The sequence below is a fragment of the Pristiophorus japonicus genome, chromosome 4 (assembly GCF_044704955.1).
Source record: "Pristiophorus japonicus isolate sPriJap1 chromosome 4, sPriJap1.hap1, whole genome shotgun sequence".
Classification (NCBI taxonomy): Eukaryota; Metazoa; Chordata; class Chondrichthyes; family Pristiophoridae; genus Pristiophorus; species Pristiophorus japonicus.
The window spans coordinates 315,209,945-315,223,080 of record NC_091980.1 but is presented as its reverse complement, the minus strand read 5'-3'; the positions used below and the strand labels follow the sequence as shown (position 1 = coordinate 315,223,080).

Sequence of the window (13,136 nt, the reverse complement as noted above, 5' to 3'; positions counted from 1 at the left end):
TCCTAGTGTGCAACCCCCTGCCAACTTAGTTTAAATCCTTCCCAACAGCACCAGCAAACCCCCCCCCCCCCCCCTTCTACACCGCGAGGATATTGGTCCCGACTCTGTTGAGGTGCAATCTGTCCGGCTTGTACAGGTCCCACCTCCCCCAGAACTGGCCCCAATGCCTCAGGAATCTAAAGCCCCCCCTCCTGCACCATCTCTCCACTCACGCCTTTATCTGCTCTATCCTCCTATTTCTACATTCACTCGCGCATGGCACCGGGAGTAATCTGGAGATTACTACCTTTTGAGGTCCTGCTTTTTAATCTCTTTCCTATCTCCCTAAAGTCTGCCTGCAGGACCTCATCCCTCTTTCTGCCGATGTTATTAGTACCGATGTGGACCACGACCTCTGGCTGTTCACCCTCCCCCCTCAGAATGTTCTGCTGCCATTCAGTGTCATCCTTAACCATGGCACCAGGGAGGCAACATACCATCCTGGAGTCACGTCTGCGGCCGCAGAAACGCCTGCCTGCTCCCCTAACTATCAAATCCCCTACCACTATTACTTTCCCCATCTTCCTTCCCCCCCCCCCACCCCACCCCACCCCCGTACAGCTGAGCCACCTGTGGTGCTATGGACTTGGCTCTGACCGTACTCCCGAGAGGAACCATCGCCTCCACCGGTACTCAGAACAGAATACTGGTTGGAGAGCGAGATGCACTCACGACTCCTGCCTGGGCCTCCTCTTCTGTCTGTCGGTCACCCATTCCCTCTCTGCCTGCTCACTCCTTACCTGCGGGGTGACCATCTCCTGAAATACGCTATCCATGTAGCTCTCAGCAGTGACGCCAGCTGTTGCTCCAGCTCCGAAACCCAGAGCTTGAGCTCCTCCAGCTGACTGTACCTCCTGCATCTGTGGATGTCCAGGACACGGGAAGCGTCCTGGAATTCCCACGGAGCACAGGATTCGCATTCCGCAGGACTGAACTTCCCTGCCATGCCTTTATTTGATTGACTATTAACAAACTTTTCGGCTTCCTACCATTCGCGGGGAGAGCCTTAGTGTTCAACCGGGTGATGTGCCCCTGCGATCGCCTGACTTGCGCTTCCCACCTTGTGTTCCCGCAGATGACGAGAGCGGTTCTGACGAGGAGACGATGCAGTTCCACTCCGCCATTGACCCGGCCCACCGGTCACGGCGCAGGAAGAAGGTCGAGCAACAGAACAAGAATTGCCAGAGCTTCCTGTCGATCCTTCTCAGTGTGTCTCATGGGCTTGTGACCGTACACACTGATGCCAAGGTGAGCTGGATTGGAGCATTGTGGGGTTATGCTGGCACCTGCTTATACTGAGAGTCTATGCGGAAAAATGAGTGTATCTGTGCGTGAGTGTGACGGTTACTTCCAGTGTGAGTAAGGTGCTTCACGATGGGTACGGTAGAGTTGTGGATGCTTTACTGGATTAGTAATCCACTGATCGTGAGTTCATATCCCACCATGGGCAATTTGAGAGTTTGAATTCAGATAAATTTCAAACCTGGAAATAAAAAGCTGGTGTCGGTAAAATGCCCATGAAGCTGTTGGATTGATGTAAAACCCAACTGGTTCACTAATGTCCTTCAATGAAGCAAACTTGCTGACCTTATCCGGTCTGGACCTATATGTCTCCAGTCCCACCCAATGTTCCCTGAAAGCTGTGCTCCAAGGAACCGACTATTCAATACAAAAAACCTTCATGCACAGAATTTTTAATGGTTCGCACTGCTCCCTACAGGGGCCGTGCAGCACCAAATAAAATTAGTTAACATTGCTCCTACCCCAATGTAATTGACACTTAACTGCACTCAGAGGTGGACTAGCAAGCCACGAGATTGTATTATACAGCCACCACCCACGGTTCATGAAGAAGGTTGTGTAGGTTGGGCCTCTACTCAGTGGAATTCAGAAGAATGAGAGGTGATCTTATCGAAACGTATAAGATTATGAGGGGGCTTGACGAGGTGGATGCAGAGAGGATGTTTCCACTGATGGGGGAGACTAGAATTAGAGGGCATGATCTTAGAATAAGAGGCCACCCATTTAAAACTGAGATGAGGAGAAATTTTTTCTGAGGGTTGTAAATCTGTGGAATTCGCTGCCTCAGAGAGCTGTGGAAGCTGGGACATTGAATAAATTTAAGACCGAGATAGACAGTTTCTTAAACGATAAGGGGATAAGGGGTTATGGGAAGTGGAGCTGAGTCCATGATCGGATCAGCCATGATCTTATTGAATGGCGGAGCAGGCTCGAGGGGCCGTATGGCCTACTCCTGCTCCTATTTCTTATGTTATGTTCAGGTCCACCAGCACCTTCTCAGGGCGATGAGAATGGAGATACAATTGACTCTGAACACAATGTTCTTTTGCAGAGTGAAGACGGCACGCTGTTAGCCGGGAAGCATGAAGAATTCTGGTTGGAGATTGAAAATGGAAGCTTGTTCACTGTGGGGAAATATCAGGGCTGCCGCGACCAGCATTATTTCTGTCTCCAGACCAACAAAGTCTTCCTTTGTCACCAAGGTACGGAGGCGGTTAAGCTGTAAATATGCTGAACGATTGTATTTTCGACAAACACCTGCTCAGAGCAACGTTTTTTGAACGTATTTTCTTGTTTCAAGAACTTGCTGTGTGTTGGAGACTTAAACTCATGTCCTCCTACTGTGTGCAGCGATATGTTGCTGCTCCAGGATGCTTTATCTCTGTGCCTCTAAGTACAGGGCAATTCATCCCATCCAATTACATTCTCCTCCCCTGAAGGTGCTGACTCTCACTGGGGTACAGGTCCCCCTTCCCTTGAAGGCGCTGACTCTCACTGGGGTACAGGTCCCCCCCTCCCCTGAAGGTGCTGACTCTCACTGGGGTACAGGTCCCCTCCCCTGAAGGTGCTGACTCTCACTGGGGTACAGGTCCCCCTTCCCTTGAAGGCGCTGACTCTCACTGGGGTACAGGTCCCCTCCCCTGAAGGTGCTGACTCTCACTGGGGTACAGGTCCCCCCTCCCCTGAAGGTGCTGACTCTCACTGGGGTACAGGTCCCCCCCCTCCCCTGAAGGCGCTGACTCTCACTGGGGTACAGGTCCCTCCTCCCCTGAAGGTGCTGACTCTCACTGGGGTACAGGTCCCCTCCCCTGAAGGTGCTGACTCTCACTGGGGTACAGGTCCCCCCCTCCCCTGAAGGTGCTGACTCTCACTGGGGTAAAGATTCCCCTCCTCCCCTGAAGGTGCTGACTCTCACTGGGGTACAGGTCCCCCCCTCCCCTGAAGGTGCTGACTCTCACTGGGATACAGGTCCCCCCTCCCCTGAAGGTGCTGACTCTCACTGGGATACAGGTCCCCCCTCCCCTGAAGGTGCTGACTCTCACTGGGGTAAAGATTCCCCTCCTCTCCTGAAGGTGCTGACTCTCACTGGGTTTGGGAGTAACAGCACTCTACTACCTTGCTCAAGTGGCCATTCTTAATGGGATAGCCCAGATACCCTCCACCCCACAATCCTGGTTAACTTGTCACAGTCCAGGGATCAATCCTGGAAACCCCTGGTGTGGATGATTGAGAACCACTTGAGTGGTGCACGTAGTGACTGAGCCAAAAGTGTTGCAAGATCCGACGTCATTATTCAAAGAAAAGCAGGGAACTCTCCTGGTGTCTAGTGTAACATTTCTCCCTCAACCAACACCACCACAAAGTAGACCAACTGCTCAGTATCTTGTGGCACTGTGCTGGACATTTCTAGCTCAGAATGGCTAGTGTTCGTCAGCATTTAAATCAGTTCACGACAGAAATGCTTTGAGATATTCCGACGCGATAAGCCTGTATGTAAATGAAGGGACTCGTAACCAAGCTGAAAAGTTACCGGTGCACGCTGACTATTATGGTATCGTTAGAACACAAAGTCGAGCTCTGGTTTTCTCAGCCTGTCTTGTCCTTTGCAGGAGTTGTGGAGTTGTGTGCCCCCGGCGATGTGAAACTCCCCAGCAATTCTTGGCGTACCATCTACCAGTCTGAGGAGGGTGCTTTGACCAAGCAGGCTGCTGCTTCACTGGGAGTTGGCACGGAGAGCCCAAACATGCTCTCCATCGCAGTAAAAGTCCACCACAACAAGAGTGAGAGCAACATGAAGGTAACTTCCACCAAATCTTTTCTGGTGCCCAATAAGTGTCGCTCCCTTCCATTTTGGGGACATGACACCTTCTTGTTCCTTTGACGTTCCAGTGCCTTTGTAGGTGAGCCGTGGGAAGCTCCGCAGGCTTCTACACAGGTGTGCTGTACCCTCGCGTGGGGGTGGGGGGGGCCTAGTCTATGGGATTGGGTAGATTGGGTGCGTCCCTATTTGACAAGCAGGAACTCTCCCTATGAGGGTTTCTTTAAACCTTGGTTTGGCGATGGTGATGGGATTCTGTGCCTGTCAGGTACCTGGCTGAAATGCCTTACCAGGTATATTTTGCTCTTTGTATAAAATTGAAAAATAATGTTTTACCAGAGTGTCATTACAAACCAGTCCCAGTTTAATAAAAGAGCAAAATACAGGCCCGCAAGATCTCTGCGCGTCTCCAATTCTGGCCTCCTGGTCCCCCCACTCCCTTCGCCCACCACTGGCGGCCGAGCCTTCAGCTACCATCCCCTCCCTAAACCTCTCCGCCTCTCTACCTCTCTCTCTTCCTAAGCTACTCCCTAAAACCCCATCACTTTGGCCATGCTTTTGGTCACATCTCCTAATGTCCCCTTTGGCTCGGTGTCAGTTTCTGTTACCTAACACGGGTGTCTCTCTTTGGCTATGAAAGCGCTATGACCATCCACATGTGCAACAGCTTGAAGGCAACATGGCACCGCATACACCTTAATTCTTCTGACAGCTGGTGTTATTTTATGCAATGCCCTCTCCACATAACTACGCTTCCTGTGAAGCACCTTGGGATGTTTTACGATGTTAAAGATGCTAAACAAGTTCAAGTTGTTGTTGTTGAAAGAGAATGAGGTAATCTTTTAAGTGGGCAGTTTTGTGTAAATGTTGATGCATTTTCCTCTCGCTCTTGTTTTAGGAGATCCTCGTGTCTGTCGGGCTGCGTGGGGCCACGCTTCAGCACCGCAATGTGCCCCCGGGGCGAAGCTGGCACGAGCAGGTTATTACTTATAAAATGTATACTTATAAAGGTTACAGTAAAATATCTTATTATTTACAGGGTGTCCTCAGAGATTGTGTCAGTATTTAGAGGGGGTCTCTGGGAGTGTCTGTATTTACAGGGAGGTCCCTGGCAGTGTGTCCATATTTACAGGGGGGGTCCCCGGGAGTTTGTCAGTAAATACAGGGTCCCCGGGAATGTGTCAGTATTTATTGGGGGTCACTGGGAGTGTGGCAGTATTTACAGACAGTCTCCGGGAGTGTGACAGTATTTACAGAGGGTCCCTGGGAATGTGTCAGTATTTACAGGGGGTCTCCGGGAGTGTGGCAGTATTTACAGGCGGTCTCCGGAAGTGTGACAGTATTTACAGGGGGTCCCTGGGAATGTGTCAGTATTTACAGGGGGTCTCCGTGAGTGTGTCAGTATTTACAGGGGGTCCCTGGGAATGTGTCAGTATTTACAGGGGGTCCCTGGGAATGTGTCCGTATTTACAGGGGATCTCCGTGAGTGTGTCCGTATTTACAGAGGGTCTCCGGGAATGTGTCCGTATTTACAGAGGGTCTCCGGGAATGTGTCCATATTTACGGGGATCTCCTTGAGTGTCTGTATTTACAGAGGGTCTCTGGGAATGTGTCCGTATTTACAGGGGATCTCCGTGAGTGTGTCTGTATTTACAGGGGGTCTCCGTAAGTGTGTCTGTATTTACAGGTTGAGTGTGTCCGTATTTACAGGGAATTCCCGGGATTGTGTCTGTTTTTGCAGAGGGCTGTGGATGCTCAGTCGTTGAGTATATTCAAGACAGAGATCGATAGATTTTTGGATATTAAGGGAATCCAGGTATATGGGGATAGTGCGGGAAAGTGGAGTTGAGGTTGAAGATCAGCCATGATTTTATTGAAGTGGCCGTAGAAATAGTGGATGCATTGGTGATCATTTTACAATAGTCCATCCACCCTGCATCAGTTCCTATGAACTGCTGGTAGCTAATGTAACCCCACTTTTTAAAAAGGAGGGAGAGAGAAAACGGGTAATTATAGACCGATTAACCTGACATCAGTAGTGGGGAAAATGTTGGAATCAATTACTAAAGATGAAATAGCAGCGCATTTGGAAAGCAGTGACAGGATCGGTCCAAGTCAGCATGGATTTATGAAAGGGAAATCATGCTTGACAAATCTTCTAGAATTTTTTGAGAATGTAACCAGTAGAGTGGACAAGGGAGAACCAGTGGATGTGGTGTATTTGGACTTTCAAAAGGCTTTTGACAAGGTCCCACACAAGAGATTGGTGTGCAAAATTAAAGCACATGGTATTGCGGGTAATGTACTGACGTGGATAGAGAACTGGTTGGCAGACAGGAAGCAGAGAGTCGGGATAAACGGGTCCTTTTCAGAATGGCAGAATGACTAGTGGGGTGCCGCAGGGCTCAGTGCTGGGACCCCAGCTATTTACAATATACATTAATGATTTAGACAAAGGAATTGAGTGTAATATCCCCAAGTTTGCAGATTACACTAAGCTGGGTGGTCGTGTGAGCTGTGAGGAGGATGCTAAGAGGCTGCAGGGTAACTAGGACAGGTTAAGTGAATAGGCAAATGCATGGCAGATGCAGTATTATGTGGATAAATGTGAGGTTATCCACTTTGGTGGCAAAAACACGAAGGCAGAATATTATCTGAATGGTGACAGATTAGGAAAAGGGGAGGTGCAACGAGACCTGGGTGTCATGGTATATCAGTCATTGAAAGTTGGCATACAGGTACAGCAGGCGGTGAAGAAGGCAAATGGTATGTTGGCCTTCATAGCTAGGGGATTTGAGTATAGGAGCAGGGAGGTCTTACTGCAGTTGTACAGGGCCTTGGTGAGGCCTCACCTGGAATATTGTGTTCAGTTTTGGTCTCCTAATCTGTGGAAGGACGTTCTTGCTATTGAGGGAGTGCAGCGAAGGTTCACCAGACTGATTCCCAGGATGACAGGACTGATATATGAGGGGAGACTGGATCGACTGGGCCTGTATTCACTGGAGTTTAGAAGGATGAGAGGGGATCTCATAGAAACATATAAAATTCTGACGGGACTGGACAGGTTAGATGCAGGAAGAATGTTCCCGATTGTTGGGGAAGTCCAGAACCAGGGGACACAGTCTAAGGATAAGGGGTAAGCCATTTAGGACCGAGATGAGGAGAAACTTCTTCACTCAGAGAGTTGCTAACCTGTGGAATTCCCTGCTGCAGAGAGTTGTTGATGCCAGTTCATTGGATATATTCAAGAGGGAGTTAGATATGGCCCTTATGGCGAAAGGGATCATGGGGTATGGAGAGAAAGCAGGAAAGGGGTACTGAGGGAATGATCAGCCATGATCTTATTGAAAACTACACCTGGCCCCCACTCGGGACTTCCCTGGAGCGGTGACCCAAAATCGGGAACTCGGGGGAGCCCGGGAAAGAACTGATGCCGTGGTTCTCAGCTGCTCAACCAATAGGACACTCCCTAAGCTCATGTACCTAATTGGTTCAGATCTCTTTAAAGCATTTTATCTTGTATCTGAGGAGAGGCTGCGCGGCCAGCATTTATAAGAATATAGGTTTGGCATTGTGCTATTAAATTAGTGTTGTGGTTGTGCTACATTTGTGTTGGGTTCAGAGCCTGTTTCGAGGACCTCTATTAGATTCATTGTTCTCTCTCCCCTCAGATCCTGGATTTCCTGAATATTGCAGATGAGCCTGTGTTGGGTTACGCTCACCCAGCAAATGCAACCACCTTCCACCTGCACCTCTGGAGCTGTGCCCTGGACTACAGGTGAACAACTCCTCAGCTTAATATGTCTCATCATTTATTTTGTTGAATGTACTCTTCATGGTGATGTATGATGTAATGCAGAGTAAAACATGGATAGAGGATTGGCTAACTAACAGAAAACAGAGAGTCGGGATAAATGGTTCATTCTCTGGTTGGTAACTAGTGGGGTGCCGCAGGGATCAGTGCTGGGACCCCAACTATTTACAATCTATATTAACGACTTGGAAGAAGGGACTGAGTGCAACATAGCCAAGTTTGCTGACGATACAAAGATGGGAGGAAAAGCAATGTGTGAGGAGGACACAAAAAATCTGCAAAAGGACATAGACAGGCTAAGTGAGTGGGCAAAAATTTGGCAGGTGGAGTATATTATTGGCAATGCACTTTGGCAGAAAAAAATCAAAGAGCAAGTTATTATTTAAATACAGAAAGATTGCAAAGTGCTGCAGTATAGCGGGACCTGGGGGTACTTGTGCATGAAACACAAAAGGATAGCAAATGATCAGGAAGGCCAATGGAATCTTGGCCTTTATTGCAAAGGGGATGGAGTATAAAAGCAGGGATGTCTTGCTACAGCTATACAGGGTATTGGTGAGGCCACACCTGGAATACTGCGTGCAGTTTTGGTTTCCATATTTACAAAAGGATATACTTGCTTTGGAGGCAGTTCAGAGAAGGTTCACTAGGTTGATTCCAGAGATGAGGGGGTTGACTTATGACGAAAGGTTGAGTAGGTTGGGCCTCTACTCATTGGAATTCAGAAGAATGAGAGGTGATCTTATCGAAATGTATAAGATTATGAGGGAGCTTGACAAGGTGGATGCAGAGAAGATGTTTCCACTGATGGGGAGGCTAGAACTAGAGGGCATGATCTTAGAATAAGGGGCCGCCCATTTAGAATTGAGATGAGTAGAAATTTCTTCTCGAGGGTTGTAAATCTGTGGAATTCGCTGCCTCAGAGAGCTGTGGAAGCTGGGACATTGAATAAATTTAAGACAGAAATAGACAGTTTCTTAAACGATAAGGGTATAAGGGGTTATGGGGAGTGGGCGAGGAAGTGGAGCTGAGTCCATGATCGGATCAGCCATGATCGTATTAAATGGCAGAGCAGGCTCGAGGGGCCTGTTCCTGTTTCTTATATTCTTAAAACCTCTACACTGTCCCATCAAACACTCCCAGGGCAGGTACAGCACGGGTTAGATACAGAGTAAAGCTCCCTCTACACTGTCCCATCAAACACCCCCAGGACAGGTACAGCACGGGTTAGATACAGAGTAAAGCTCCCTCTACACTGTCCCATCAAACACTCCCAGGGCAGGTATAGCATGGGTTTGATAGAGTAAAGCTCCCTCTATGCTGCTGCACATAATAAATCTGATACCCGTCTAATTCCCTTTTGATTAATTAAGTTCCGTCAATATTCACTGCACCTGTTGGCAGATCCTGGCCAGTGGCCTGTTACTCAGTTGGAGTTGAAAAGCTTGCTAAGAAAGAGTGAGGAGGAATTTAACCAGTGATGCCACTGAAGGAATGGCTCTGGCGAGCGCTCTGCCAGGTTACCTTACAGGGGTGGTGCATGGAAGTGTGGTAATGTCTGGCTATCAGGCTGAGCGTTCATTTTGGAATTGACCCAGTTGAAGTGCCGACTGGGACACCAGCACCAATATTTAACGGGTCAAAGAGACGATAAGGTGGTTGATGCTTAGCGGGGGTTTCGAAAGTCTTCTGATTGTAGGAGCGTGAAACACTGATGAAGAGTGCTGCAGTTTTCAACCCCTGGGAAAGAATGAGTTGGTGTAGGAGACGCTGATGACCCCAGTAACGTGTGTGACTGTGTCTGTGTTCCAGGCCGCTGTATTTACCAGTTCGGGCACTAGTGACTGTTGAAACCTTCACAATTTCCAGTAACATCATGCTGGACAAATACTGCTCCACACTCAGGTATTGACTGACCCCTTTCACTCAGATTGCATATTTACTATCCGTTTCCACCAACTAAGTACTTGTAATAATCACTATCTTTCATCTTCCAGAATTATTATCGATGATGCCGCACTGTATTTGTCTGAAAAATGTAGTCCAACCGTGGTGAACTTGAAGAAAGGTGAGGTCTTTGTTTATATGTCTAGCATCTAAGGGAGGGAGCAGTGTCCCTGGGGCTTGGAGTGCTAAAGTGGGAGTGTCCTCAGGGGTTGGGATACCCATTGAAACATACAAGATTCGGAGGGGGATTGACAGGGTAGATGCTGAGAGGTTGTTTCCCCGGGTTGGAGAGTCTAGAACCAGGGGTCACAGTCTCAGGATAAGGGGTCGGCCATTTAAGACTGAGATCAGGAATTTCTTCACTCAGAGGGTTGTGAATCTTTGGAATTCTCTTCCCCCAAAGGACTGTGGATGCTGAATTGTTGAGTATATTCAAGGCTGAGATCGATAGATTTTTGGACTCTCGGGGAATCAAGGGTTATGGGGAACGAGCGGGAAAGTGGAGTTCAAGTCGAAGATCAGCCAGGATCTTATTGAATGGTGGAACAGGCACGAGGGGCTGTATGGCCTATTCCTGCTCCTAATTCCTATGTTCCTAAAGGGGGGTGATGTCCCCAAGGGTTGTGGTACTAAAGGGGGTGTGTCCCCAGGTGTTGGGTGCTTACAGACATGACATGGAATCAGATTCGTTACAGGACAGTAGGAGGCCAATCGGTCCATGCCAGCTCTCTGCAAGAGCACTTCAGCTAATCCCAATCCTGAAGTGCTCCAACAGAAATTGCAGATTAACACCAGCATTCCCAATTTCTGGTTCCCTGCCACGTGCAGGGGAGAGAATCTTGGTGCTTTTGTCTGTCCCTTATTGGCAGCTACAAGCCACTCGTGTGCCTGCTTGTGTGCTGTGCGAAGATATGAGGAACTGAGAAGAAAATGCAGAGATGTCATAACCTCTTTCCCACTTGTAACTTTTTTTATAAAGAAGTGAAATTATTGAATGTAATCAACAGCCTGACACTTTTTCCCCACTCTTGAGTTTCTAAACATTTTTCTTTGAAATAATAATGCTTTCCTGCTCTGTCTTATGACCTCAGCGATGTCAGTTATGAAGGCTGACGTTGGTCTTACCAGCCCCTCGTGGAGAAAGATTAGCCAGGATTCCTGCTACTGGTCAGTAGTATTGATTCCTGCTGGAAACTGTGACTATTAGCTGAGGGCAGAATCACGCTCAGCAATCCTACCTCCCACAGTTGAATAGTTTGGCAACACCTGCTCTGCCTCGGCTCACAAATGAAGCGAGGCCAGTTCTTGAAGGATAGCGGGTGCCTGTGAAGCCGTACCCCAATGAGTGTTAGCACCTTCAGGGGAGGGGGGGACCTGTACCCCAGTGAGAGTCAGCACCTTCAGGGGAGGGGGGGACCTGTACCCCAGTGAGAGTCAGCACCTTCAGGGGATGGGGGGGACCTGTACCCCAGTGAGAGTCAGCACCTTCAGGGGAGGGACCTGTACCCCAGTGAGAGTCAGCACCTTCAGGGGATGGGGGGGACCTGTACCCCAGTGAGAGTCAGCACCTTCAGGGGAGGGGACCTGTACCCCAGTGAGTGTCAGCACCTTCAGGGGAGGGGGGGACCTGTACCCCAGTGAGTGTCAGCACCTTCAGGGGAGGGGGGGACCTGTACCCCAGTGAGAGTCAGCACCTTCAGGGGAGGAGGGACCCGTACCCCAGTGAGAGTCAGCACCTTCAGGGGAGGAGGGGACCCGTACCCCAGTGAGAGTCAGCACCTTCAGGGGAGGGGGGGACCTGTACCCCAGTGAGAGTCAGCACCTTCAGGGGAGGGGACCTGTACCCCAGTGAGAGTCAGCACCTTCAGGGGATGGGGGGGACCTGTACCCCAGTGAGTGTCAGCACCTTCAGGGGAGGGGACCTGTACCCCAGTGAGAGTCAGCACCTTCAGGGGAGGGGGGCACCTGTACCCCAGTGAGAGTCAGCACCTTCAGGGGAGGAGGGGACCCTGTACCCCAGTGAGAGTCAGCACCTTCAGGAGAGGAGGGAACCCTGTACCCCAGTGAGAGTCAGCACCTTCAGGAGAGGAGGGAACCCTGTACCCCAGGAAATAAATTGTTTTCAGCTGTTTTTGATTTTTTGAGTTTGTGTTGGGGGGACAAAACAGTCTCGGAGTACAACTGAAAGACTGAAAATCCATTCAGCATATTCACACAGTGTTGACTATTTATTCCAGATTATGTGCGAGTCCTGGACATGGGGGTGCTGGAATTTCGAATAACTGCCTCAAAACCGAGTGCGGAGGGAGAGCGGGTGAGGGAGCTTTTATCCATGTGAATTAATCTTGCCGTGTCAGATTGAACGTACTGATTGGGCCGTTCCATTGAACATTGCTTCTCTGTCCAGTTACAGCCCCGGTTTGAGTTGCGCTGCTCAAGTGACGTCATCCATATCCGGACATGTTCCGACTCCTGTGCTGCCCTCATGAACCTCATCCAGTACGTGGCAAGTTATGGAGACCTGCATCCACCCTGCAAATTCCAGGATACTCCTGGAGCAGCAGCTCAGAGGAGCCGGGTAATCCAGAAAAAGAACTTTGCAACGCTTGTCATGTTTACTTCATTCCCGGGGTGTGGGCACCGCGGACGGGACCAGCTCTGATCAGACTCAGCTGTAGATTCCCTTGTGGTCAAATAGCCTAGTGACACTCGCTCTCTCGGCCTGTGGTACTCACTAACATTTCGGTCTCTCCGCCCCCAAACATTGGTGTCCGGGGTACAGCCATCTCGGCCCCGCTCTCTGGAGTTCCCTCCAACTCCCACTCCTCCAATAAGTCCTTCCTTAAAACCCACCTCCTCGACTAACCTTTGATCACCCTTGTAATCACTGCTTTGCTTCATGTCTTCATGCTTCTGTGAAGCACCTTGGGACGGTATTCAACATGACAGACACTTTAGAAATGCAGGTTGTTATTGAGCAGGGACTGCTTAAAAAAAAACAACTGCATTTGCTTATTATTTATAATATGTTAAAAACACAGTGGTCTCAAGAGTCAGGTGGTTCTGTACTCTGCTGCCCGTGTCCTAGCTCTCACCATGTCCCATTCACCCATCACCCCCCCCGTGCTCGCTGACCTACATTGGTTCCCAGTCCGGCAATGCCTCAATTTTAAAATTCTCATCCTTGATTTCAAATCCCTCCATGACCTCGTCCCT

General features: G+C 49.4%; 1 protein-coding gene across 7 annotated transcripts in view; it reads left to right on the top strand.

The window, feature by feature from the left end:
* LOC139263517 (autophagy-related protein 2 homolog B-like) overlaps window positions 1–13,136 on the top strand; it is a 135,902-nt gene that overhangs the window by 78,102 nt on the left and 44,664 nt on the right. For 6 of the 7 annotated variants that reach the window (XR_011593159.1, XM_070879726.1, XM_070879725.1 and 3 more), the window contains 9 exons: window positions 1,115–1,287; window positions 2,393–2,543; window positions 3,951–4,138; window positions 5,058–5,138; window positions 7,831–7,937; window positions 9,786–9,878; window positions 9,971–10,041; window positions 12,158–12,234; window positions 12,328–12,498. Coding sequence is in view for 6 of the 7 variants with exons in the window: in XM_070879726.1 (XP_070735827.1) it covers window positions 1,115–1,287; window positions 2,393–2,543; window positions 3,951–4,138; window positions 5,058–5,138; window positions 7,831–7,937; window positions 9,786–9,878; window positions 9,971–10,041; window positions 12,158–12,234; window positions 12,328–12,498 (1,112 nt within the window). In the remaining variant the exon portion in view is untranslated. The remainder of the gene's footprint in view (window positions 1–1,114; window positions 1,288–2,392; window positions 2,544–3,950; window positions 4,139–5,057; window positions 5,139–7,830; window positions 7,938–9,785; window positions 9,879–9,970; window positions 10,042–12,157; window positions 12,235–12,327; window positions 12,499–13,136) is intronic. The other variant, XM_070879724.1, reaches the window with a different exon arrangement.